Source organism: Dromaius novaehollandiae, chromosome 2 (assembly GCF_036370855.1).
Source record: "Dromaius novaehollandiae isolate bDroNov1 chromosome 2, bDroNov1.hap1, whole genome shotgun sequence".
In the NCBI taxonomy this organism is placed as follows: domain Eukaryota; kingdom Metazoa; phylum Chordata; class Aves; order Casuariiformes; family Dromaiidae; genus Dromaius; species Dromaius novaehollandiae.
The window spans coordinates 124,774,218-124,801,919 of record NC_088099.1 but is presented as its reverse complement, the minus strand read 5'-3'; the positions used below and the strand labels follow the sequence as shown (position 1 = coordinate 124,801,919).

At 38.7% G+C, this 27,702-nt stretch overlaps 1 protein-coding gene across 4 annotated transcripts in view; it reads right to left on the bottom strand.

Moving 5' to 3' along the window:
• The window catches only part of ZNF704 (zinc finger protein 704), a 90,484-nt gene that overhangs the window by 12,411 nt on the left and 50,371 nt on the right, over positions 1-27,702 (bottom strand). For all 4 annotated transcript variants that reach the window (XM_064507365.1, XM_064507366.1, XM_026100678.2 and 1 more), the window contains exons 3-6: positions 10,819-10,922; positions 6,251-6,483; positions 2,679-2,779; positions 196-457 (exon numbers count right to left, since the gene is read on the bottom strand). In XM_064507365.1, coding sequence (XP_064363435.1) covers positions 196-457; positions 2,679-2,779; positions 6,251-6,483; positions 10,819-10,922 — 700 coding nt within the window. The remainder of the gene's footprint in view (positions 1-195; positions 458-2,678; positions 2,780-6,250; positions 6,484-10,818; positions 10,923-27,702) is intronic.

Below are 27,702 nucleotides of genomic sequence, written 5' to 3'. Positions count from 1 at the left end.
ATAAACAAATAAACAAGTAGCTCAGAAGCAGACATCTAAATTTAAGTGAGATGAACTCCTTGGGCTGTCCCGCAAATCTTGTTAACCCACTGAAAATGGACTTGGCTTTTTAAAATTGAATCATAATGATTAGACATTTGTTAAAACATTAACGACATTAGCATGATCAGTGCAGTTCATTCTCACTAGCATTACCTGGTAAGCATGGTCCGTGTGTACGAGGTAGAGGTTGGTAGGAGCTGAGCGGCTCAGAGGTGTCATCAATTTAGTCTCAGTTTTGGCACAGGAAGTTTCAGGACGGATTGCATCTTGGGTGGGAAAGGAAGGAGGAGATGCTAAAGATGGGGAGACTGGAGAAAGACTGCTTAAGCCATCAGCTACTGAGTCCGTGTTGAGCCTGATTTCTGTATAGTAAAAATCCTCCTCTCCATCGCTGTAGTCAGACTCTCCTACACGTCTGTTTCAAGACAAAGAATGAAGGATTGACTAAATGAAGGCAGAACCCTAAGGTGAATTTTAAGCTCTAGCATGAGAAAACTTATTCATACTGTCAATAAATTAATATTCCCAGTTTCAACCCTACCTACTTTATCAGCATTCTGACTGCAGGGAAGGGGAGAAGAGAAGAAAATCATCTAGTCTTTAAAGAAAAGCAGGAATTAGGTTTTTTTCCCTGCGTCATTCTCGACTCGTTCTTTGACCTTGGACTAGATATCTAACTTCCATGCTTCAGCTGAAATATCAGCAAGTACTTGCTTCTCATTCCTAACTACTGAAGTTAACAAGAATCTCAGAGCACTCTGACTTCAGAAATGACAAAGCAGCCACAGAAATACTGGTAAAGATAGCAAACTTGGGCAAGATATACTTCAGTAATATAACAGCAAATAATATGTAATCTTATCATAGGTTACTTAATTAAATATAGTTATGGCTATGGTTTGCTGTAACTTTGCTTAGCATAAATAAAAAAGTTTGCTAGAGAGCAGTCTCAGCATGCAACCCACTCAGACACAGGTGGAGAAAGGACATATAAGGGCAAGGTTGCCCATGCTGGACTTTCTGGCCCTACTGTTCAGATGCAGACTTACTGAGGGAGGCAATAGAAAAGGCCTCAGCATCGCTGCCTCTCCCTGCACCATCTGCTGTATGTTTGAGTGGAAGTGCTAAGAGTGAAGCAGCCCTACTACGACTACTACTACTACCAGAATAGTAGTTCCCAGTAGGCTACACATTATCTGGAAGTCCCAAACAACCCACTGTTTTGGCACATTCCCAACCCACATGCCTTACAAATGTAACTCATGTAGCTCAAACATGCACATTTTTGTCCCGGATCTTCCACGCGGGAAATATGGGAGCCCTAGGGGTCCTCCTGTCCACATGTACATAGCAAGGCTGATTGCTACCACATGACATCTCTGTTTTTCCAGGCATTCACCCCTAGTGGGTTTCACAGCCTGCTTGCCCATATACATCTTTATCTGTGGTCCTCTAGCCACCAATTACTCAATGAAACTCATTGAGAGAGCATGGGTTCCGCAGATCTGAACAGCTCTGTCAAAAGTATTCTGGATTGAACCAAGTCCTTCACCAAAAATTCTCTCTCCAGCAAACTTACAAGCTCCAACTTCTAGGGAAATTCTGCTGCTTACTTCTCCCTCTTCAATGCCACTAAAAAGATGTCCCAGCAATAGGAAGCACAAAGAACAACATTTATAACTGCATCCTAGGAGTTATTTTCTCTATTTCTCAAAGCCTCACTCTTCAGAACCTAAGCCCAATATCAGTTACTACCACCTTTGCAAGACTTACTTGAGCTCCATACCAGAATTCTTTCTTCCTCCTGGTCACTTTGATTTTTAAACTCTGTGTAACACAGACTTAAAGAATAGAGACACGTTTCCACATGTCTAACAGGTGAAGGCAGCAGAGAGGGGGAAATGAGAAAAAGAACCAAAGAATACATATGCAAGGAAGCCACCACCTAGACACCTCTCCTTTCTCCATTTCCCTGATATCTGGCCTGGCTCCCAGACCACACTCTCAATGGCAGCATGAGGCAGCATGAATCCCTGTTGTAATTATGTATTAGAGAGCTAGTTCACACACTGAATTGCACAGGAGATTTTAGTTACAAACTGGAGCTCTGAAAAAAAACCTTGTGTCATACAAGACTGATTAGCTTTTGCTTCTAGCCCAAGCAACATACACACGGAAATTGCAGCTCAGTTTCATTTTCAGTTTTTTGAATTAGTTTTATTCGGAACTAGCACAAGCATCCAATGTGAAACAAAGCTGGAAAGTAGTCATACAGGGCCTTGACACCTGCCACATTTCTCACAGCTTCAGCGTGGATGCAATATGCAGACAGCACATACTTGGCGAAAATGCTTAGCTGCCAAATGTTGCTGAGCTGCAATGCCCTTAGGGGAGCACAGTGTGGCATAGAGCAGTATTTGACCTTCTAGCAAGGGTTGCAGAAGTTCAGAAGTGAAAAGAAAGTGTCCTGCTCTTGGAGTGGGTTCCTGTTCACCTCAACACACTGCTCTGCAATTTCATCAGAAACCGAGAAACCTGAGATGGAAAGGACCAAGACAGTTCATCTCTCTGGCAAAGTAGGACTGTTTCCACTCTACACCAAATCCTTTAGACTTCTGAAGACACCGGTCTCTTACCCAAGGTGAATGGTCCGTATGTGTTTCTGAATCCCTGCAGCTGTGCTCAGTACCTTTCCGCAGTTTTTCCACAGGCATTTGAACATCACCTTCATTGAGTTCTGAAAATTATAAATAAAACAATATAGTCTTCTTAGTTAGTTGCACAGAGGAAGGAAAAAAAACCCAAAACATACATACTGTTACAAAATATTTTATTTTACTGGTACTTTAAATCAGCCCAAGTCCAGAGCCTCTAAATACGAATTTTTAATGATGTAGTATCTCTGTTAAAAGTATAATCCTACTGAATTCAACAGGAGCAGCTTGTGCCAAAAATTTACCTCTCTCTAATCTTTTTCCATGCCCTTTTAATTTGCAAGTGTCAGTTTCTGTCTTCCCACAAAAGGATCTAGACAATATAAAACTTTCTATACTTCCTTCAAGTCTTACTCTCAAAGAACAGCTGACCAGGGCTTCTCATTTAACACGGGGTATCTGTCTAAAGCAAGCTGTATACATACTCTAAAGACTATTTTTGCTCATGAATTCCCAACACAGAAAAGATACAGTGTCATAAACCAGTAGCTTCTGCTATGACAATACTCACCCAAAGAGCAGACAAACTCTAACTTTTGTTACATTCAGAAGTTCCCATGTCCCTTACTTGGACATGAGAACTTCATCTAGAATTTGTTGAACTTTTTTTTAAAGAATATGTGTATAATCTTATTATAACACTCTTGTGCATTGGCCTGAACTGAGTTATCATTGATTTCAAGCACAGCAAAGGAGGCTATAATCAGTTCAACCTTCAATATTTTGAAAGACCCTGGAGAAAATTAACCATCAGTCTAATTTAAAGCACAGTATGTGATAGCAAACAGCACAGATTTTACAGAATTTTATAAATATTTTTAAAGGTAAAGCATTTAACTTGAAAATGAAACCTAACTATTTAACTCATGTTATTCAAATTTAAAATTTGTGCTTCTCTAAAATCATTGTCTCTGCTAGCACAGAACACCCCTTATCGAAGAAAACATGAGGAAGAGCTTCAAAATATTATCCCATAAATTTAGTTAAGAATAGGATTAAATGAATACACTTAAGTATTCTTAAGTGTAGACACACTTAGTTTCTGTCTACAATAGAATTGGACTTAATGCTTATTGAATTTGGACCCTATAGAATCGCATGCTAGCATATGGTAAGTTTCACCATTTGCTATAAAGACAACAATTAGAAAACGCTTTAAAAAACCTCAGTTGATCTCAACTCCTTAATGCAAGCTGATTGTAGCAACATGTGCTAATAGTTACTTGGCAGTCTCACAACTCATGTTTAAAAAAATGTATGCTAAGTGCTTCAGGACTTGAGATACTTGATCATCAGTCAATACTGTTTCTAAGAAAACCTTCCACCTTAGAATAAATTGCACACAAATTCCATTCACAATTCTTTGATCTGAAAATACAACTACTGCTCAAGTACAGAACTATTTTTTCTTAAAATCATATATAATCTATCTAGCATTTCTAATAAACACTTTTCTTATATTTGTAATACAATATATTATTGAAAACTACCACCAATTTCAAATATTAAGTAGTTTAAAACCACCAATGTGCTAAGATGAAGAATATGCTTACTAATTACATCCTAGGAATTCCAATCTGACATCATGAACACCATACATATCTTTATGGACCCAGAATGTTTACTATGCATCTCTGATTTTATGGTAAAAACAACCTGCTATCTCTATTGTCTTTTTAGTTCTCTTATCAATGCTGGGAGTCTGCAAAAAAACATTCATTCTAACATAACCAAATGAAATCTCACACAGTAGAAACAAAGAGCATAAACTGTGCTGCCATTCCTGACTGGTAAAAAAATTGCCTAATGAGGCTTTAATGCTTTATTATAACATAATTATAAATTATAATTATTTGTTATTATAACAAATGGAACAAAATGATTTTGTGAGGAATGATTACGTTAATGAAAATATTAAAGCATTCAACTTTCGCAATGGGAAGTGGTTGCTAACATGACATTTTCCAAACAGGGAAAGGAATAAACTTCTCATGAGTAAATGTAAAGTCACCACTCTGTTCCCATGTTTATGACTTATGATTTTACATCCCTAAAGGAGAAATAACCTGAACACTTTTTTTCCAGCTTCTAAAGGTACAAAGTTGTACTCAGATACAGTATCAGGCTGGGGCCAAAATGAAAAAACTGGGGGAAATGCACTTCATCTGTGACAAAGTTTGGCAAGTAATATTATTATTCATCTAACTTAAACATTTGCCATACAGAGCAAAATCCATGAGAACCAGAACAGGCAGTGTAATATATCTGTGGAGACTATGTAAATAGAAATATTCGAAGACAACTTACATAACAATAAAGATGGCAGCTGTAAAAACATCTGTCTAATCATGGCTGAACAATAAGAAAGATGACAATAAGCATAATTTTAAAGGAGAAGTAAAAGGTAAATCAATTCTGTGTTCCTACCCCTTCTGTCCCGCACCCCCGCCCAAACCTCTCTGTCTTTAGTTTAACATCCAGCTCTAATTTTTCATTTATTGTAACAAATTTGTCCTCCCAAATTTTTTTTTTTCATTTTTAGCAACAGGCAAAAGCATTTTATATCCCTTTCCCACAAACAAGGGCAGAGCAGTGTGGGTCAGCAAATGAGCAACTTCTGGAGCAAAATGATAAATCCAAACAAGTCTAAACAATCACTAAAACTTCTTCCTGCTGGTGGTGAAGCAATTAACTCTCTCAGTCTGAGCCAGAAACAAAGTCACTAAGGAAGAATAAATTCTCTGTTTTTCTCCTCCTTACAGAAAGCTCTTTTTCATCTTGCTATGTAAAATCTGTCCCATTGCATTGGGAGGGAGGAAAACTTGGACTGGCGCCATCTCTTTGTTTTCTTTTTCTTCGAGAGGAGCTTGCTTGCTAGCATAATGGTGCTTTTTTGGTTTTTGTTTCAGACTTTTTTAACACTGTGTTTTATTTATTCCACTTCTGGGCTCCTACCAAGGATAAATTTGGCCACTGCTAATACTGTATCAAAAGCCATCAGGTTTGATCTCTCTCTCCTTTTTTCACCCCATATGTTTGTGCAGAAAATGCTTCACAGTATTAAGGTATCTGACATGCTGTCAGACTAGCAGCACTTTCAGGGAACAAGAAATAATAAGGCCACATCCAGCCTTTGCGATGACATGTAAAGGCTGCCTGTTGCATCCTGCATACAAAGAATTTGCCAAAGTAGGATAGAAATCCCTTGAATGGCCAGAGGCAACACCTTCTGGAAATCACTCTACTGTTTTCTGAGCAGGAGGCTCTGCAGAACCTCACCATCTGCCAGCAAATATGTGGTGCTGATGGCAGCATGTGCAGTAGGTGACTGGGTTCAACTAGACAGAGTGACTAGGCTGAGTACCTACATTAACTGGATGCTAAGAAGAGATCTGCACAAAGCGCTGTTTGACTTATTTATTCCTTTCTCACAGCAGAGTAAGTCTAACAACATCCACTTTACCTACTTGTATGGAATTTAACATAAAGCTAACCTTTCTCTTCCTAGGAATGGGTTCATCAAAGAGAAGGTTGCTTGTTTCAGCTTCATCAATACCATCATCTGGCTGGGAAGGTGTTCGAAAAGCTTTGAAACTATCAGCTGACAGAGGCGGAGATGGGGTAGATGGGTTGGACTGATCACTGGGAGCGTTCCAGCTCCAGTATCCACTACTGCTGGTACTAGAAGGCACAAATCCTCCCTCTTTCCAAGATCCATTTAGGGATTCTGTGAAGAATAACAACAGCAGTCATTACAACAAATCTTTTTATATCACGTGGTAGGGCTATGGAGTTCTCTTATCTGAGGCTTAGATGCTATGCTGGTAATTAAGTGTACCTTCAGTAAAGAAAAGTGAAAGCATAGGATGTACAGAGGACAAGCACATCTATCCCACTGCATTCGAATGACATTTACTAATACTCAGGTTCCACACTTAATATACAGATGTTTTGAAAAAACAAACAAGGAATTTTTCTAAAAAGAAATGTTGGGTCTGGAAAAACAATCTCTTCTGGAGCATAAACCATGATAAGCAGCCAGATATTGCATGCATGGTTAAAGAAAAACATTCAAATACATTCTTAACCTTAAATATGAACACGTCTGCAGTGGGGCGTAAGTGCAAGCTTCAAGCCAATAGGAGATCCCCTGGAAAGAGGACATTATTTTCTGAGTACCAGGACACTAACTGGATCTGTAAAAACATAATCATCATCCAAGTGCTAGAACACTAAAAAAACATGTAATTACACTCTAAACCCTTCTCATAGTCTCCTAGTGTACATGTCTGTCTAACTTGAATCTCTGCCAAATTTAGGTGGTACATGTCCTTAGACTGACATCACTTTTTCTTCATAAAGGTGTACTGTTAGGCATCTGGTTCCAAAATTCATGGCCATTTAACATAGCCTCATATTTTTTCAGCTCAGAAAAGGCATGAATTAGAGGCCTGGATTGGTATTTCACACTAAATACCGCCACACCAAACTGGCTATGTATTTGAAACCATCCTCTCTTTCAGTAATACAGGTAGGTGCCTCTTCAGTGCTGGCATTCAGAACCTGAATCGTTTCCACTCCTACTCACTGCAGGAACCCTCTTCCTCGCTGCAGCAGGTACCCTGACATTACGTGATAAACGGATCTTCTAACTAGTAGGTTATTATACAGTAAGATGAGTGGGAGTAAGAGCACTGATTACAGAATCAGAGGTATAGTTTGAGCTTTTGATACTTTGTGGTTTGACACTCCATATACTGAGATCCTCAGGCGCTGGACACTGGAATCGCACTCTCCTCAATGACTAAAGGGATTCAGGTGCTAACACGGCTTGGGCATGCATACAGGGACGGTTTGGTAAGGTTTCTCCAGAACTCAGGCACCAGAAGTCTTTCTAAACGACTCTGTAGGTGTTTAAATGGTTAGTGCAATACTTGACCTTGTAGTTGGCAAGGAAATAACAATATTTTATGTTCGTGAAATGTTATTCAAGTGTGAGACAGGAGTCTTTTCAAGTCAGTGCCTGCATTTAAGAGTTCTACAGAAGCAGAACTTCATTCCTTCTTCATGTCTTGCAAACAAGTTTAACTAATAACTTCCGCAAGAAAATAATTTCCACTATTTGCTACTAAAAATTTGACCCACAACCAATGAAATGAATGACTTTTTACCCCTAATTCAGTTGGTTTTGGACGAAGCTCTTCATCGTAATCATTATGTCCTCACAAAACAGAATTCAGTGCTTCATCATGTAAGCACATGCATAAACATGCCGGCTTGCATAGCAAATAGCAAAGTCCCTGCACTGATCAAAAACATGCACCAAAATTCCTAACTGGAAAATGACCTATAAATTTCTTATAGCCAGTAAGTTAATATATGAAAATGTAATGTTTTGGTTCATGATTACAGGCCTTCAGAGTTCCATGTGACTGTAATTGAGGGTTTTTTTTATTTTTTTTAAAAAAGTATTTGTACTTGAGTTTCATGCCAAAGCTAAGAAGCACATCTGGTATCGACTTGTGAACTTAGCATAGTTTAAAATTCCTGTTTGTTCAGAAAAACAAAGTTAACAGTACTCTTTAAACTATTATTTTTTGACACATTTATGGTGGTACTTTGTATTCTCTGGGTTTACAGCTTCTCTTCACCTTGCTGAGAAAGAGATTTAAATCAATTTAAAGTAATATGTAAAAGATAAGATAAGGTTGACAATAGGAAGAAAACAAACACTGGTTCTCATTAATGCTAACAAATCTGGCAGTGTAAAGGAGCTTAAAATATAAATAAATGTAACTTACTCTTATTCTGGGCTCTTTTCACATTGCTGGAGTTGCGTGAAAGAGAACCAGACCAAACATTACTGAGCTGCAGGGAAACCAGGGCCAAATTCTGAACCAGTTTACATGGTCCCCAGGAATTCCAGCAAAGTTCAGAATCTGACTTTAATATTAATTTTAACGTTAATGACTTTAACATTAATTTTTTACTGCTAGGCAAAATTCCATTTTTTTAAAAAGTAACTGTTCCCTTAATTACAGTGCTTCTTACTGCCTTTTTTTGGAAAAGGATGGAGATCTACAAAGAGTTCAACATTACTAAATTTGTATCTTGTATTACCATGAATAACCTACCATTGCAATACCAACTGGGTTTTAAATAATCAAATCTGCACTCTTTAATAAAAGTCTTTAATAAGTCTTAACTCAGGCAAAACTAAGATATTCATGAAGAACGTGCCCTATGACAGCTTCAAAATTTTGTCTGAGACTACTGCAAATATGTGAATTACTTTTTCAGGTTCAGAAAATACGCAAACAATCTCTATGAAGAAATGAAAGAGCACTCAGACTGCATAAAGAAATATCAAATGCCGTTAACAGCTACCATTTACCTATTAGCAATTCAAAAGGGCTTGTTTGGAAGATCTTTCCATTACCTAATGTGCACTAAGGGTCCTGACAACTTTCATCTGTAAATTGTTTAAGGTGATTGATACTGCCTTGTCCCACAGAAGATTACCACCAGGGATTACCATGGGATGCAAAGTGGGACTTGTATGTGTCTCAGCCACTCCTGACTTCTGTCACATCAACACAAACTCACCCTCATCTGTGGTTTGAGCTATGAACAGGAGCAGCTGGAGTGCAGATATGTTTTCTTCCTTTCATTGACCTTCCCAGAGGGCTGGTAACCTCCAGTCCTGAGGCAGGACAAATCACTGGGGATGTTACCGTCAGAGATTTCCCAGGGCTTGTCTGTCAGGGGCAGAGGCATTCTGCAAATACTTCTGGCTTTAAACATTTGGTAAGTGTGCGGAAAACACACACAGAGAGGAACCATGGCCATTCATGGCTAGACTTTCAGCTACTGAGCCAAGTGGATAAAATTAGTATTTTCCGGAAAGAAATTAAAAAACACACTATTTTTCAAAAATCTTTGAAATCTGGGGCATGCCTCGTAGTATAGATTCCTTTTTAATACACACATCAGTCAGTGGATCACCCCGACTGCATCAAGAATTGCAAAGGCTACTTCCCTATTAATTCACAATCAGTAAACATCCTTGCAGTGCTCCAATTATTTACAGCAGCAAGGCACTTATGATCTATTTAACAGCTGCAAATGAGAAAGAAAAGCCAGAGCTATGTGAACAACCCTGAGACATCTTAACAAGGGCATAGGGGTTTAAGATTATTCCTTAAAATATAACATTTTTTAAAATGTCTTGTAACTGCAGTCAAGCTTTCACAAATTAATTACATTTTCTTAGCAGTTTCATTATTATCACTCATTTTTAGATTCATTTTTTTTGTATGTCTTTTGCTGTTACAGTATTTATGAATTTGATGGTAGACCATCAGAAAGTTACAAAGGAAAACCAGCCCAACTGGTGATCTAAGCCTGCATCCGCGTAAACGGACCTGTATCACTGCAGACCTGCAGTGCATGGCCTCTCAACCTAGCGCTGTGATCTGTACAGGAACTGCTTTGTCTCTTCATAATGTTGAGCACAATCTGATCAGATTTCAATGGTGTGGGGACAAGAAGAACTGCTGTCATATTTGCTACAAATGTGCAGATGCACATAAACTGGAAAACTAGCATTTCAGTGAGATCAGAGGATCCTCTACAGCGCTAATTCCCCCTTCTTGCATTTCACCCCAAAGAGGAGCATGTACTGTTTCATAAACTGGAGCAGCTGTATCGTTACTGAGAAGGTTTGTTCTCATTTCTGCCAATACTGCAACAAAGAGCTCTACTAGAGCAGAGCAAATCTCAGTATTATCACAGCATGCAAGAGTCACTGCCAGAAGACAACCACTCACACTTGCACCACCACTGCCAATACTCCTAGTCATCTAGGCCAACAGATCACTACACATTGCTGTAATCAGACAACTATTCTTTTCCATTTGAATTTCTACCAGTCATGCAGATAAGGACTTTAGATCCTTCTTCTATACCACATGTACTCCATTCCTACGTTTTCAGTTTTCCAGTACAACACAAACATACTCCTTCTTGCAGCCCCTGACCAAGAGTTACTCTGAATGCTTACCATTGGGTCGGATAGGAGGGCTGCGAACCAAAGGGCTGGTGGATAAACTGGTTAGTACCATGGCTGCTGTTACTTTATCCATGTCCAGTTCTTCTGAAGATTTTCTGAAACACAGTGAATGGGAGACAGGAAACACATCAGCAAATTTTTAATTTTTTTTCGTGTTTTTCATAATAGACTAAACCCTAAGACAGCAGAGGACAGTAACCAAAGTACGCTACCAAACAGGGTTCTGAAGGATTTGGTCTTCAGCCAACCTGAGCACACCACGTGACTACTTCAAGCAAATCAGCTCAGTGTAAATGGGAAAAACACTGGAAAAGAGAACAGGTCTTCACATAAAGTTGTCAGGATTACTGTGACCCTCTAATAGTTTAACTCAGTTCCTTATCTCAGAATTTCAGCTATTCATATGCTTAAAGCTAAGTGTGTGTTCAGGGTTTCTTTTTGAATGCAGACACAGAGATGCAAAACTAGGTAAGATTACTAGTAACAGTAATAACGACACTATTCCCTGTAGGGTGAGGAAGAACCAGGAACTAGAACTTAGGGATCACATTTTTTCTTTGTTGCTTCTGCTTAATGTTATTTACCCTCCTGTACTCTCTCTGAAAGACTAATGCATTTTTTGTAATCAGACAATAAACCAATTATTTAAAATCTACATACACACAAATCACGTTCACTTCATCTTTATTGTCCATTAAATTTAAACATCTATTTTAACCATACTACCAGTCACAATCAAGGGGCAAGATTTCATGAGACAAACTGAGCCAACAACGTATTGCTAACGAAAAGGGTGGTCTCCAACCTGATCTTCACCCACTTCCAGCCAAGTGCTCCCATTGCTATCCTTGCGCCAACCCTGGCATTCATCGCACACTCTATGGGCCAATTCAGCTTATTAAGTTGGCAGAAAACTACTGCAGCAAAAGAAAGAAGAATTTTCTGCTAGCTTAATGGGCCAAATCAGCTCACCAAAGGTTCAGTAACAAGTGCGTGAGCTGGCAGAAAAGTGTATGCAGGGTGGGGGCAGAAGGAAGAGAGTGAGGGGTTACATTAACTCACCCTCCTTGTGAATTAGCCCTAAGTCACTGCTTTGATTCCCACAATTAGTATCAACAGGTTCTGGGAAAATCAGGAGACAGGCAGAGGCCAGGGATCATTTTAGCACCTTGCACTGGAGTCAAGACAGAAAGAACTCTGCACATCTGGTAGCAACCAGCCAAGAATATCCATATACACCGGCCACTCCGTAAAAGTTTCTGTAGTGCCACAGCACACAGTATCTTTTCCCTGATGAAAAGGAGGAAGGGATAATTAGGCACAGGAAAGTAGAGAATTTTTTCCAAGAGAAGGAAGAGAGGATCTGGAGGCAAAAGATGTCTCAGGAAATTAGGCTTCAGTGATCCACTGCTCAAGGATTGACTTTTTTTGACAATGAAGAATTTTCTTTGGCTGTAAAAATGCTTCTCTGTATAACATTTGGGAAAAGAAGTGATGGTAACTCTCTTCCTGACAGATTAAGAGTACAATGTACAATTTCTGATGAGTGAATGTATCAAAAAAACAACTAAACCCACTAGGTTTAGCATACTTTTCCCTTCCATGCTTTTAGGAATATGGAATCAAGACAGAGAGCTTCCTTTAAACATTTGGTCATCTGAGTATACAAGACTATCTTCTCATTTATTGGAGACCAAGTTACGTTTGTTCTTTCAAAAGTGCACTTTGTTTTTTATTGTGCATTGTGGGGTTTCTGGAACTCTTTTTAAGCGACTAGGAGGAGGTCTTTATTATATCCCAAAATAAGAAGAGCTACCTGATGTTCATAAACTGTTGTTCTGCAAGTCACCAAGAGGAATAGGATATGCTAGTTGCAGTGCCCTTTCCAGTGTCTCATTTGTTGTTCCCAATTTTTTCAAACTGGAGTTTGCTGAGACGGTACATAAAACTCACAAGCTGTCTGAAACATATTGGATGCAAAGTTTATCCACTGACCTGTGTGCAGTTCTCCCAAACTGGGTGAAAGACTCATTTACTCAAAACTCCGCTACAGTCAAAGCTTTTGATGTTTTACTGAGTAAACCTCAAACTGCCTGATGAAACAGTGCATATCTACTTTCTGGCTTATGCCAGGACTCGCACAAATGCCTACCAACACTTTCCCATGCTGCACAAAGGCTTAGTTCTCAGGATTGTCTTTTGCAACACATCAGTGCCTGCAACTGAAACACTGATGATAGTTCCTGCTACATTCTAATTTTATCCACAGAAATTCTCCTTTTGTTCAGCTAAAGTTTTTGCAAAACATGCAGCAGCCGTATGCTCATGACCAAATACTTGAAAAAGTCTTGGGTATCTGCCATAATCAGCTAATACCTGAAGCCATCACCCATTAGTTCCTCTCATCTGCAGAGTAATATCAAGTTCCTTTGGGCCCAGAAGACTTTTCCTCAGGGATGACATGGAGCTACTACATTTTCTGGAGACCAATCCTGCCAGATGATTTTCCAATTACCTAATAATCTAGTATAGAAGTCCTCTCTGAGAAGCATTTAGCTGTTCTGAAGTTCACCCATGCAACTCCATACCGACAGTCCCTGCTCATTTATCCTGTTGTGGATGAACCGGCAATATTAGGACGTGATGAGGAAGAAACAACCACAGGTTCCCGATATGCTTGAAAATCCAGCCGCTCATATTCTCTAGTGTATACAATCAGCCTTCCAACAAGGCTGTTCTGCATGTGGCAACAGGATTAACATGCTCCCATCCAGACCTCCGCAGAACTGCAAAATCCTGCTACAGCAGCTGTTACAAGTATTTGCCAAGTTGATGTTAAGATTCCAGAGCCTAAAGACTGAGCGCTAATCCCAAACACAAAGTTACTCCATACAATGATAACATTCTATAAATTTAACTTTTTTTAGCTTGCTTGTACTGATACCTTATTTTATTCTCCTCTGCTCAGACTCTTGCTCTAAAAAAACACCCTTCTCCCTGCTCTTTTGTCAATAATGCCCTAAAATTGTCAGCAATGGCATCTGTGTCTAAGACAAAACCTGTCTGAAACACAAGCAGGCAAAGGGCAGGAATAGTCATAAGAACCCTTTCCATTTCTGAACATGGTAAATCACACTCTGGAAATTACTGGAATATTTTTTTCTTCTCCCAATCTATCAAATATTTTTTCAACATGGAAATAAATAAAACCTCTGATCTTTTTCTCTGTTCATTTTGAATCACAGTCACCTTTTACTACTTACTGCCTCTCAGATGCATTCAGCAAAAAAGAAATGATCCATTTTTTATTCCTAGCCACAAGAATTTTAACAGCTGCAAGTCCTGGCTTATATGAATCTGCTCCCAAACACATTTTTACGCTTTGGCTCCTAAGAGTAAACACGCGTATTTCATATAACATTCAGGCAGCACCGCTGTAGGAACAGCAGCCTTCAAGAGAGAGGCAAAGCATAAAACTGAAGACAGGAACCACATGTGGCATCTGCATTCAGTCAGCATCACATGCAAGCCAATGCCTTAAGAGTGCTCCAGTCTTTTCCAGCTTTCTCTACTGCACAGTTGAAACTGCATGCAGCTGTTCAATGGTATTAGTACTCAGGAGGGAGAAAAACGAAGATTTCTTGCTCTAATTCCAAATCCCAGTTTTCAAACATAGTCTTGCAACTTCTGCACGGATATATTTGTGTCAGTCCAGGCCGCGTGTGAGGCCAAATGGTTTTGGATCCTTTATTTCTGAATCTTTGTATTTGTATCAATGTCCAGAATCCCCAAAGCACTTCCTAAGTCCAAATACAACTCAGTAGATGAATTTTAATGAACTAGCTTAGATCTAAGCAGCTCAAGTTAGAGGACCATGAGGACAGATCTTTTACCACCATCCTATGTCCTTTGGCTTTATATTTTCCTATTCCTCGGCAGAAAGACTGTTTTCAGTTGATCCCTATAATAGTCCATCCTGGCCAACCTGGTATTTAAGATAGTCCTCTTTTTAATAGCCAAACTCAAATTAACTCCAGTTGATCCTCTCATTCTTGTTCATTTCCCTGGTTTTGCTGATGAATTTACCATTATTTTGAAAATCATTTAATAATGTTAACAAACTATTAGCATCCCTCTCTTTCTCAGTCAGAGTTCTCTGAGGAGCGGAAAGACTGTCCCAAACTGCTCAACTGCTGACTTATGCAAGAGGTCTTCACAGATGCCTGAACATGGCAGCAACACGAGTCCCTGCAGATAGTCTCTCACTGCCAGCTAGAACCAGTCAATCCTGCAGCACGACCTGGACCATTCGGCACTGACTGTACACTTTCTGCAAGCCCTCAGAGACCTTCATTTGGGTTTTGATCTTGGATGGATCTAAATCAGCTCTGAGGGAGGTACACCCTTTTGCTTTTGTATTACTTGATCAGGGACTCTCTGAGCTATCCTCTCAAAAAGCCCTTGAAGGTTGTTGTTAGCCAGGTAGAAAAATGATAAAATACCTAATTTCCAACTGTCACATTTCATCAGCCAGTAGCTGACTCCATTATGACCCCTGTTTCCTTCTGGAACTGAATCAGTCATTTCTGATGCAATTTTGATGCAAGTTTGATGCAATTTTGATGCAAGTTTTTGATGCAATTAATCTCTATCAGCAACTTCCTGGTTAGCTGGAGTTTTCTTAATCTCCCATTTGTGAAAAGTTACAGGAGCCCTCTTCAACCCAATTTCTCACTCTTTACTACGAGTTTGTTCAATTTTGGACATATGTATACTTCTTTTCTTTTAATCTGCCACACATCTAAGCTTGAAAATCTTTTCTTTTCTTTTCTTTTTAATTCTCTCTGAAAAAAAAATCTAGCTGTTATTTTAGAGTTTATTTTAGTCCATTAAAAGATTGATTCTTGTTTTAAATTCTTTGGCCTATCCTCGATCTCTTTAAGCAACTTTTATTACTTGTTTGGCTAAGATTGAAAAGCCTGCAAATTTTCTCCTTGTAAAAACTGGGTCCTAGGGCTGGTACTTTACTTAAGCATATTTTAAGGATCTTGGAAGATACTTCTTTTAGCAGAGAAACTGGTAATGGAAGCAGGTGTTTTTGATACAACTGACATCATGTAAAAGGACACATCAAGTTCTCCTTTTTAAGCATAGGAAAAATCCAAACAGCCAAAAATTTGTTCTCCCTGCCCGTAACTCCACACTTTTTGGTTAATTCCCTGACCTTCAATCCCCACCTCTAGCCCAGTGCTGCTCAAATCAGTGAGATACAGGTTCAGTGTATGGAACAAGCTCTCCCCATGCTCAGCTGTGTCTGCGCCTGCGCTGCCCCAACCCAGGCTAAGTAGAGCCAGGCTGCCTTTATTTGCCCAGGCTTGGCATTGAGCTTAGTGTCAGTGCTACCAGCTGGGGGAAGGCGAGAGGGGGAAGAGGGGCAGCAGCATCCTGCAACAGACAGGACACAGCTGCAGCGTTCTGTTAGCTGGCTCCTGTTTGTCCACCCAAAAAATAGCCTATGATAGCGGTTCACAAAACACTCTGATCTTTCGTTATGGAAGTATGACATAAATAAGCATGCACTAATTTGCTACAGCCAGGCCAAAATAACAGCATATTGAAATTGCTCTCTCCCTCCCATATTTGTACTTCTAAATGCTCATAAAGAGGCCTCTGAAGTCTTCCTTTGATGACCTAATTATAAGCACATCATATTGATGCGGTCAAACTGAGCATACCCATCACTGATAAATATGTTGTTACAAGCTTTTGTATACCAAAAATATGATCTGTAATATAATGAATCATGTCAACTGCTGTACTAGTAATGAAACAAGTATTTCTGAAAGAAGGGAAAATCTTAAATCTGCATTACATTTTACAGGTAAAATAAAAAGATTTTATGTTTCTTCAACTGATCATTAATGGCAAAGTCAACATCCTAACAAGGAATCAGTAAGAAAAGACTGCGGTTGTTTTCTAGAATGGCTTCAGATATCGAAAGTAACTGAAACCACTCTTCTGTCTTGAACAAAGATCTACAAAGTTGTGCTGCAAAATATTATTAATCCATAAAATAGTTTACATTTAAAATAATATTTGGTTACCAACTAACAATTTAAAGCACCCACAGAGTACAGATGAATAAATGAACTAATCTTGCTCACTGCTGTTATGTTTGGTTGTTAAAAATTAACCTGCTAGCCAAAGACAAAGGCAAAAATTATACAAAGAACGATCCATGTAAACAGTCAGAGAGATCCTGAGCACTCTTTGGTAAAAGCCGCAACTTTTTATGGTGAACCAAAAAGCAACAGGAAATATTTTTCAAAGATTAGATTAAATCAGTACAGTGCTACAATGATACATTTTAAGGGATAAAGGAGCACTACTATTTACATGACTGAAAGGCAAACTAGTGGTTGATATCCGAAGCACAAACGCAGTAACATGATGCATTAATTTGAAGCTCTGTCTTTGCTTGTCATGAACAGACATAACACTAACCTTTTCCACACTAACTTTCTGATACTTGAGGACTAGTTCGCATATAGAGTAAGGGCCCCTTTTGAATATCCCTCTCTGTTGTTCTGGTTATACATAAGCAATTTCTCAGGATATCCACAGCTACTAGAAATTAACTACAATCAAAATCTTCATTGTACAGATATAAGAACTTTTCTTCTAAAAACCATATACCTGAACTTATCACGAAAAAAATAAAATGCATCAAAGCCCACCTCAAATCTCTCCAGCTCCCTCTGGCTCAGCTGATAGATTTTGTGCTACAATTATTCAAAGGCTCTTTCAAAGTCTGCCTGTTAGAGATCAAGGAGAGTTTACAGAATAATCAGTTGTGCAGTTACTCACTTTCTATCTGGACTATAGTGTTTTAAAGAAAATGAAAAGCCTCTGAAAAGTAGTCATACAATACGAGAGACATTACTGACGAAGTGGTTCTCAGCATCCTAGAACAGAGAAGTTGTTTAACAGAAGCATCCAGGAGAAAGCAATCTGTAATAGGGGAGTGTTCCTCACAGCCTACACCAGACAACGCAATCACCTTCCCCCTGCAACCCAAGGAAGACAACTTTGTAGAAAAAGAATCCTATTTTTTCTAGCATTTACCACTTAAAGCACTAGCATTTTACAGAAAATAATCTACTACCTTTTTTTACAACATTCTATAGATTTATATAACCAAGAAAAGATAAGTATTCAATTCTGTAGGGGGGCTGACTACCCACAGATATGGTTACCGTGGCTTAACTTCCGCAGAGCTTTCCCATTCAGGGTGTCTCTCCTTTTCCCACCCTTCCTCAAGCCCACCAGAGCCAGGCAGTGTCCCGACACCAGACCATCCTTGGGAGCATCTGGATTCCTTTCACAATGACTTTCTCCTCTCTGAGGGGATATAAGTCAGTAAGTGCTACAGTAACTGACTTTTAGACTATTAACAACACTAGGCCTCTCTGGGAAGCCCTGGCATAGCCTAAACCAGAAGGCAACAGTTCACCACTGACAGGATCCCAGGTTACTGTAATTTCTGTTGCATCTGATGCAAACAGATCCCCAAGACATGCTCTGCTACCTCTGACCCCGCTACAGTGCTGCCGCAGTAGTAGTTGCTCTGAAGTCTAAGATTCACCATCAAAGTCTACTTAAGGAAAAGCCTGCAAAACATATAGAAAATACCTTTTTAATAGAAGCCTGTTTCTCACCATTTCTTAAGAACCTAGTCTGGCTTCCTTAAGGTCAATTTGAATTTCAAACCCATTCAAATGGGAAAAGGACTGGGCTCTAGGTCTCATTGCCTGGTTTACAAAATACAGTACACTAGAGATCAATGTGTTTGGAGGTGGGGGAGAGAGGATGGAGAGTAAAACACTGCTGTAATTATTGGCCAGTGATAAGGCAGATTGGCAGTTTTTAAATGCTCTGCATAAATGGCAATAGTTAAACAAGCCAGATTCAACACAGAGAGATAAGTTGTAGTTTACATGAACAATTTAGTCTATATATTGGGAAAGCTGATCCAATGAATAATTTTTACTTTCCAAACAGCCCTGATTTATTAGCAAAACTTCTCTGGTGAAGAGCCCTCAGGGCAACAACAGAAGCTGAAGTAGGAGTATGACATAAAAATAGTCCACTTTGAAACAGAGCAATCAAACAAATGGTGATCATTTGAAACATTATATGTGCAAAGCAAAAATTTAATTCAGAAAAGAATTACGGAATCCTGCAAAGAACCACTCTCCCTTATGGCCACTGGCAGTCCTCGAAGATTTTCTGTTCCATCTCATCTACTTTAAAGGCCACTTGCCGATGCAATAAATAAGCCGGTCTCTACAAACCAAGGCTCAAAACTGATCTGAAGCAACAGACAAATTATTCCAAATATTATCCAATCCATTCATGTTCATTCCTTCTCTGCATTTGCTTTATGTTACTGTTCTAGCTTGTTCATAAGCATATTCACTTTCGTAAGTGGGATCACTTCTATGAGGTACTGTCTACAGAAAGAAAGTTTTACACTTTGCACTGATTTGTGCTTTGAGCACTGATTTGTTCTTTGGGAAAAGTGGCTAGACCACTTGCTACAATGCCCAAGAACTAGTGTTCAACGCAATGCAAACTTTAATGCTGACAACAGAAAGAGGTGGAAACTAAAAAACAAGGTCCCAGCACATAACACATAAGAAGAACTGTGTAAAGAAGTGTTGAGATGTGTTAAGGGAACAGCTGATACCAACTGATACCATAAAGAGAGGATAAGACATGAGGCTTCTCCAGGGAGCTTGAGTTACCACTACCAAGTTTCCTGCTGAAGTGCAGTATTGTTTACTACCCTCACCTGGCCCTGCAGTCACAGCCATGCAAATACTCTTATGTCTGGTATCTCTTTTTCACAATGCTCTTACAGAGCCTCTTGCAAAATGGTGTTTTCAGTAGATCTTCCTTAACCTTCTAGACTAATTCTTTCATCAATGGTTAGTCAAAGATATCCTTATGGCAAATATTATGGGAATTTTGTCTTTCCCAAAGTAAAATGCAAAACACAACGCCTAAAACATTTTGCTGCTTCTTCTTCCCCCTTACCTATCACATACCGTATGATTCCCACTTTGAATTAATTTAACATTCCCAAAATATGTTTTAGAACATCAATGCCAACATACGGTTCTAATACAGCTACAGGGAACAGATGCGTCAGTTACTTATTCAGTACAATTTATCTATAAAAAGCTGCTGTAATTTAATTTAAAAATAATACTCAATTGCTTTTTTTCTCAATGCATGAACATACAGATTTTTTCTAGTAAAATATACATTTATATTATAATTTTATTATATTTAGTTATTATATTTTTATATACATATTTATTATATTATTACAGTTTAAAAAGCTTTCAAGGTTACAGTATATTTCTCCTCTTTTCCTTTCCCCCAAACCAAACGGCCACAAGGTTGCTGTCCTGCTGCTGCATAATTACTAATAAAAACAAGATGGAGAACACTTTGCTGAAATCCAGCAGTTTCAAAAATAACCTGTGGAGCTAGTTTTGGTTTGTTGTTAATATTTCGATGTTTAATCATTTTGAGCTATCTGATTCCTCATTTTTTCAAGCTAGAAACAAACAGAACCAAAAAGAAAAAAAGCAACAGATTCTGGACAAGGCTGTCCAGAGCTGCCAGTACTGTTGAATGGGATCTGAAGACTAGAGGCAGAAACAACTCAGTTCATCATCTCCTTCCTGCCAGGGTGAAATATAACATCCCAAAGAGTGCAATTTCCAAACATGAAGCCATAGTTTCTATGAGATACATGAGCCAATAGGTCACAGTAATGTAAAGCATCTTCCTAGCATCTTTCTCTGATCGGTTGTACACAGCTAATAAAGATGGGATCAATTACTTGGAACTAATGAAACCCCAATTTATTTTTTCTTTTGAAAGGGTAACAGAAATATTTCCTTTAAAATTAAAAGGAAAAAAAACATGAGCGACACATTTCTATTCAACCTGATTACAGGCCAGATTTTCGTAAGTTCTTTTTTCTTCCTTTTTTCAAGATAAATCATTATTGGGGTAATGGTACTTCCAGGTGCTTTTCAGGGAGGTCAGTAGTGTATATGGTGCAAATATCAGGAATGCATAAACACTCATACAGAATCCGCTTTGTGGGTCATTTGGTGCAGCATTCTGTGGCCAGCCCTGGCTGCTTCAAACAGAGATGGAATAGGAACTTTCCCACAAGGAGTATACCATCCTATTCCCTGGATTTATGGATTTCCTCATAAAAAAAAAAAAAAACAAAACCTCCACACACTCACACTCCCCCCCCCCACCCCCCCCCCCCAGTTTCCTACCAGCTATTGCCCTGGGTGATCTTCTTCTCCACAATACCTTCCTCCTCTATACATTCAGGGCTTCTGTTGTATTCTATGGCAAGGAGCGCTGCAATGTAATTACGTACTCAGGAGAAGAATATTACCTTTTATCAGGCTGGCTTTAGTTGCTTTTCTGATTGTTCCAGCATTTTCACATTACCAGACAGGAAGAGTAGAAGCTCTCAGGGCAACTTTTGCTTACCACTGTTTTACTTGCTATGACAGCCCCTCCTATTAATTTCTTTTTTGAGGTAAATGGCCACAGTAACTTCAAATTCCCTTACACCAAGTTCCTTCCACGTTTATTAAGCCACAGTTCAGGATACTGAACTGCCCACTGCTGAGGTGGAAAGGTTAAAAGAGCTTCTGAATTTGAGTGTCTCAACCAGCCAGACACTCAGCCAATGTCTGATATAATTTAAAGCAAACCACAGTTGCTTGAAATTACATGTGAATATATAACCAAATCCCCAAAGGCTATTCCAGTGGCAAGAAACTGAATTCACTGATTCTACACCATAAGCATTCAGGAGACAGACAAGCTGATTTTCTGACTGCTTAGCAATGTGCTGAAAAGCTAAAGAACTGGGCTTTAGGAAAGAGTGTCCTAGACTGCAGGCTGAAATAGATACCAAAATAAAACATATTAAAGATACATTCTGTAGTAATTAAAACCATATTGTAGATAATCCTCACTGTATAATCTCTTTCCACTGTATAAACCCATTCAAGATCACATGTACTTTACCATTAGATCTTTAGGATTTTTCAGGCATTTTTTTTCCATCTCATATTTACAGATGAGAAGTTTCTGTAGTTTTGTTAAAATGCACCTGAAAATTCAGACTTGACATTTTGAACTGCAGAAGTACTGACATCAGAAGATCCTGAGGCCTAAAAACCACGAAGTATCTCAACAAGAGCACCTGGTCTTTGGTCTCTCAAGAGACAAATATAGCACAAAACAATCTCTTCTCTGAACCCTCTCTTAAATATATATTTTTAAGCTAAACACCAATCTTTATTTTTGGTCTTTAGAACAGTTGTTTGACCCTTTCACAGATCTTAACAACCTTCCTCCTTCCAGGAGAACCAAATACAAACTCACAGATGGCCATCTTCTCACTAGAGCGGAGAAGAGATCAGTCATTTCATCCCATGATGTAAACATTCTTTCCATTTTAAAAACTGTGGATATGAAAATAGATGCTACAGAATAACCAGAATCTGACATGTCATTCAAGGAGATGGGTGATACAGCCTTCAATTCTTGCTCATTTTGATTCACACCAGTCTCTCCAACTGTGTTGGAGTTGACTCACTTTTGCCTCATTAAAGCTTAACTATAACCTAGGTTTTCCTTACCTATGTTAAAGAGCCTGATTACTGGGCTGTAGAAGTTGTTTTCTTTCTCATTTTCTTCCTCTTAGGCTGCCATTTATCTGTGGTTCCCCAAGTATGTCCTTTTTTTCCCCTCTTAGAAATTTTGTTCAAGGAAGGAACAGAAATTAGAGGACTATGTACATTCATTGATGATTTCCAAATGCCCTGTAGCTTGCCTAAAGCTCTTCTACAGGACATATGCAGCAAGCCTGAAGCCTCTGGAAGAGTGAGACCTTCTGTGAATGAGCCGAAGGTGATTTATAATGCACCGCCTCACTACAGGCTTTGGGCTTCTTGTGTTTGCAACAAACTGGCTGCACTGTGAATGTGCAGAAAGCTCAGTGCTGCCTAAAAGCACTGACCTTTGCATGCATGCTGTATAGTATATGCATCTGGCCATCCGGGAAATCCTAGGCAGAAATATCTTTACCTGACAACTCTTCACAAGAATATTTAGGTATTTATATAAAGTAGAACAATTTCAACAAGGGAATGACAAAGTCTAGACCACCTATAGTATCTATTCTAGATAGCCACCAGCATTCACTGACATCAGTGTGCATGTCTCCTTCAGTCTACAGATTTCTTCATTAGACAACGTTAACCACTGTATGGAAGATGCCATTCTTCAACAACCCCACTGATGATCACGTAACACCAATCCTCTCCTGTGGAAGGGCCCTCTTTTGTCCAGAAGCAATTAAAATTGCTTTCCAGTATTTCTCAACCAGGATGTTGTTCTCATAGGGTACAATTTTTAAACTGTTGAGGGCTCGTAACAAGCAGTGGTGGCAGATGAGGTCATTGTTTTGTTTCATTTATGTTAGGATTATTTGTTAAAATGTCCTCCATCTCACTCTGAGATTTTCATTTTCTAAGTTATATTAATAAAAAAACCACAACACCGGACCTAGAGCTGTGCTTTCAAAACATGTTGTAGGAATTTGTGAAAGCAAAAGTCATGTTTCACACAAATCTAGTGATGTTGCAAGTGTGATCACTTGTAATTGCTGAAACGACACAAACTGGAAAGATTGGCCATAACAGGGAAAACAGTATTACGCTGCTGGTGATAAAATAAAGAATGCATAATGAAGCACTGGTTTCAGGTAGTTCTGGGGCCTTTTTTTCCTGCTCAAAGGTAAGCTGTATACTCAGTGGCTATTTTGCTCAGAGCACCACTACTTTGTATTATGATACACTAAAGATTGTCAAGAAAGTTGCCATAATTGACTTCTACTATGCAACATGACTGTGTCTACATCAGATCTCACGGCCTACCTTAAATTAAATATGCATTTAATTTTGGAAACACCCCATTAATATAGATTTATTAATTTATATATAGTTCTAGACTTAAAAAAAAAAAGAAAAGGCAGCACACTGGTGGTGATTCATGACACCTATGGATGTACAACAGCTTCTGTTTTAACCCACTGGGAAGTCATTCATGCTCCAGGAAATTTCTGAGCTCAGTTTTTTTCACTCTTAATTCCCTCTTTGGGAGAAGGGAAAGCATTTCCCTTTTACAGAGAGAGGACAATGAAAAAAACATACTTTTTATGTGTAGATTATCTATTTAAAATACATGTAATAATCCTGCTGGAACAAACTGAACCTTAAAGTGGAATTTGATGCTAATTGAGACTACTGAAACATAGTAATATCAAATTATCAAACACAGGTTGCACAGTGAAGCAAGTGGGTAGATAACACACAATCTGAGAACAGGGCAAGATTTTAATATTCTGCAATTGATGCTACACTCAGCCCCTTCCAAGTGGCACAGGACTCCCAAAAAGCTGGGAGCACAGATTTGCATTCATGGTCCTTTCTGGAAGGATGAGGGGGTGGGAATTAGGCAATCCCAGTCTGCAAGCTACTGCTTTATCACTTGTTTCAACGTAGTTTACATGTGATCTGTAACATCATTATAGGAAAAGATTACTGAAATAGATTATTGTATTTGAATGAGATAAATACAGAATTTTTTATGAAAAATAAAAATTGATGAAAATGATGCAAAAGTTGTGTTTTGTGATAAACCACTATAAACACACAAAATGATCAATTTAGATGGATTAAAACTGAAAGGAGGTATCAGGAATATCCTGATCAAAATGATTTGCCAATGTGCTTTTAACATGAAATATTCATTGTGCTACTGTGTTTGCTCTGTGGGTCTGTTTGTTTAAGTATTATTACTTGAATGCTTTGCATTTAAAACAATGGAGCCACAGATGCAGTATCCAGTAGCAGAAGACCACATCTGGTTTAATTCTACTTTCTTCTTTAGCATTCTTGTCCTAAATTCATCCTTTTTTTCATTATGAGAAACTAACTGAACTGTGGCCGATTGGTACCAAAGGGATATTGAGAATATACTATCCACACTCTGTCTGGTGATCCAGCTTGTTCTCCAATTTGTTCTGTTAGATGGAAACACTCTCTTTGATAAAATCTGAATTTGTGCTACTGACTGTATATTGGTCAAGTCCTAACACTGTTGTACAGACTTGGTTATGTGAAATGTTTTCTTGTAGATTTTTAAAATACATAGAGCATGATTATTATTTGTCTAGTAAAATGCTGCTGTAAAAATATTATGAGTAATAATAACCATAACATAAAATAGCCAGTCCTTTATTGCGGGTTTGATATTGTGCTCACATTATCCGATCTTACACTTCAGTAAAGTTGCTCCTGACACTGAGAGGTATACGAACAACAATGATGCTCACCTAAAGAAATCACAACCAAAATCTAACTGTGATGAAAATACCATCTTTATGGATGTCCTATGGAAGCAGCATTCTATATAAAAATACAGACACAGATTGTCAGTTTTCCCAAGATCATACTAAATAATTAAGAAATGTCCAAATAATGGTTGATATTATAACCTTTTTTCTGCTTACTTTTATATAGAAAATATGATGCAGACTTTAATGACAAGATGGTGTCATTTTCCATTATGGAATTCAATTCTCTTCCTATTTCCATATAAAGGAGAAGATTCTTTCCCAGCGTTAGACATAAATGTACAACATGTTTCATCTTTTCTCTATGTTCATACTATTAGTACTGGCCTAACAGCCTAGTTTCTCTGTATTCACAGAACAAATGTGCAAGTGACTGCACATTTGCAATGCCCTGTGATAAAGAATAAGTTGAGAGTATTTATAGTCAAAGAGGCTTTGACATTTAAATTTGCCCTAACATTATTGAAATAATTCTTTTCGTACACAACACATTGAATGGTGCCTCATTCTCCTGAACGCAGGGAAGCCTCTGAGGAGCACTGTTATTAGTTTAGTTTTTAAAATCATACCCATTAGGGCTGTAGGCCTGGATATCTGAAGGCAACTGCAAATATGAAACATGCTGCTTCGCATATCACTAGGCAGATGGTCCATAATTTCCATAAATTCAGATATTCTTTCCTCCTCAACTTTTCCCCTCTCATCTTAATCTCTCTGTCTTGTTGATGCCTTGCTCCAATTCTCCTTTTCTCTCCTTTTTTAATTCATGCTGGCCTTCCTTCAGCAGGTCTGCCTTTCCTTACAACCATCAGAGGATACTGGGAGAGGGGGAAAATCCTACTGCAATTTTATGAAAATTCAAAGGTTAATATAAATAAAGCTGTTAATAGATAAATTAATAAATGAATAAATCCTTTAATAAAATAGATTAAAAGGAGTAGCTTCATTCTGAAAGTGGTTGGCAGTCAAGGTTTGGTGCCTGCTTAACATCCACTTTGATCTAGTGCTCTCTGCAGTGTTGGACAAACACAGCCTCCTCCCTACTATTGCCCTGGGAACTCCCAGTTAGGATTTTAGCTGTTTCGGGCAAGAGAGGTGACTTTTATGCAGAAGGAGTTACTTTTCCATGAGCAACTGTCTGAAAGCAACATTCACCTGACAGCAGTTTTTAATAAGATACACGGAAATGACCAGTGCCAGAGGCAGATTACAGTGCCATCCTGCAGATACATTTTGTGCACCCCGGAAGACTGCAGTTAACTCTCTTTGGAGAACACTTGTGCATTTCCACAACTCAACACTATTATTTATGGAACAAACTGGCCTTAGAACTTCCTTAATTTCTGATGTATTATTTTGCAGAAAAATTAAGGCTACTGAAGTTATTCTTTCTCCTTCGCACACCTTAACACAGACTTAACAACTCCAGTGCAGCTGCGAGCTCCCAGTGAGACTGACAGCACTACCTACCTCTACAGCTTGTTTTCCACAGTCACCTTTTTACTTTTCCAAGTGGGTGAATCATATTTTCTATCTCCTAATTTCCCTTCTCTGGCAATCTCTTCTCTTTATACACACGACCTTGATGCTCCTCCCCTCCTAAGCACAGTTCAGCAAGTTACTGATTACCTGGTCACTGATTACCCCAACTAGCTTAGTGTGGTCTTTGTCTTATTTCTCCTCCACTGTAAGGTCCTTATACAAGCTTACACTAATGGAAAGATGGAGGTAGAAAAGTTTTCCTGAATGCTCTTCCCATTCCATCTCCCTCCCCTTACCATCAAATGCCCCCCACGATCACACTGGTATGCTATAGCTGATGTATGTCTGACAACCTGCCCCAGCAAAGAGTTCCCCTGGGCAGCAGGAATTATTCTCCATCCCATACAAGACAGGTTTTTGCCGTTTGCACAGCAAATCGTAGCAGATGAGCAAATCTAGGCCCACATCTTTCTTTACAGCATGCTGTCAATAAGGAAGCACAAGTTTATCTTAACAGACAGTGCCATCTTCAATATGTGAAATTATTCCTTCAGCTAATGTCAAAGTACTTGGCTCAAAAAGTCAAGAGTCAAGAGGAACAAGCTTTGGTAGTTAATCACTTATGAGCTTAAGTCCATTAGAGAAGTAGTGTAACAGCTTCCAGATGAAAAGGATGACTTCCAAACACTGAAGTCTACCATCTTATTGCTGGAATTGTTGAGTGTTTCATAAATGATCCAAAGTACTCCCTTTCTACAGAGAAATAAAATGCTCTTCTTATAACCTTGACCATTGTGGATACGCCTTCAGTAGTAGATTCAACTCATGTCCCCATTTGCATTATCACAATGGTATTG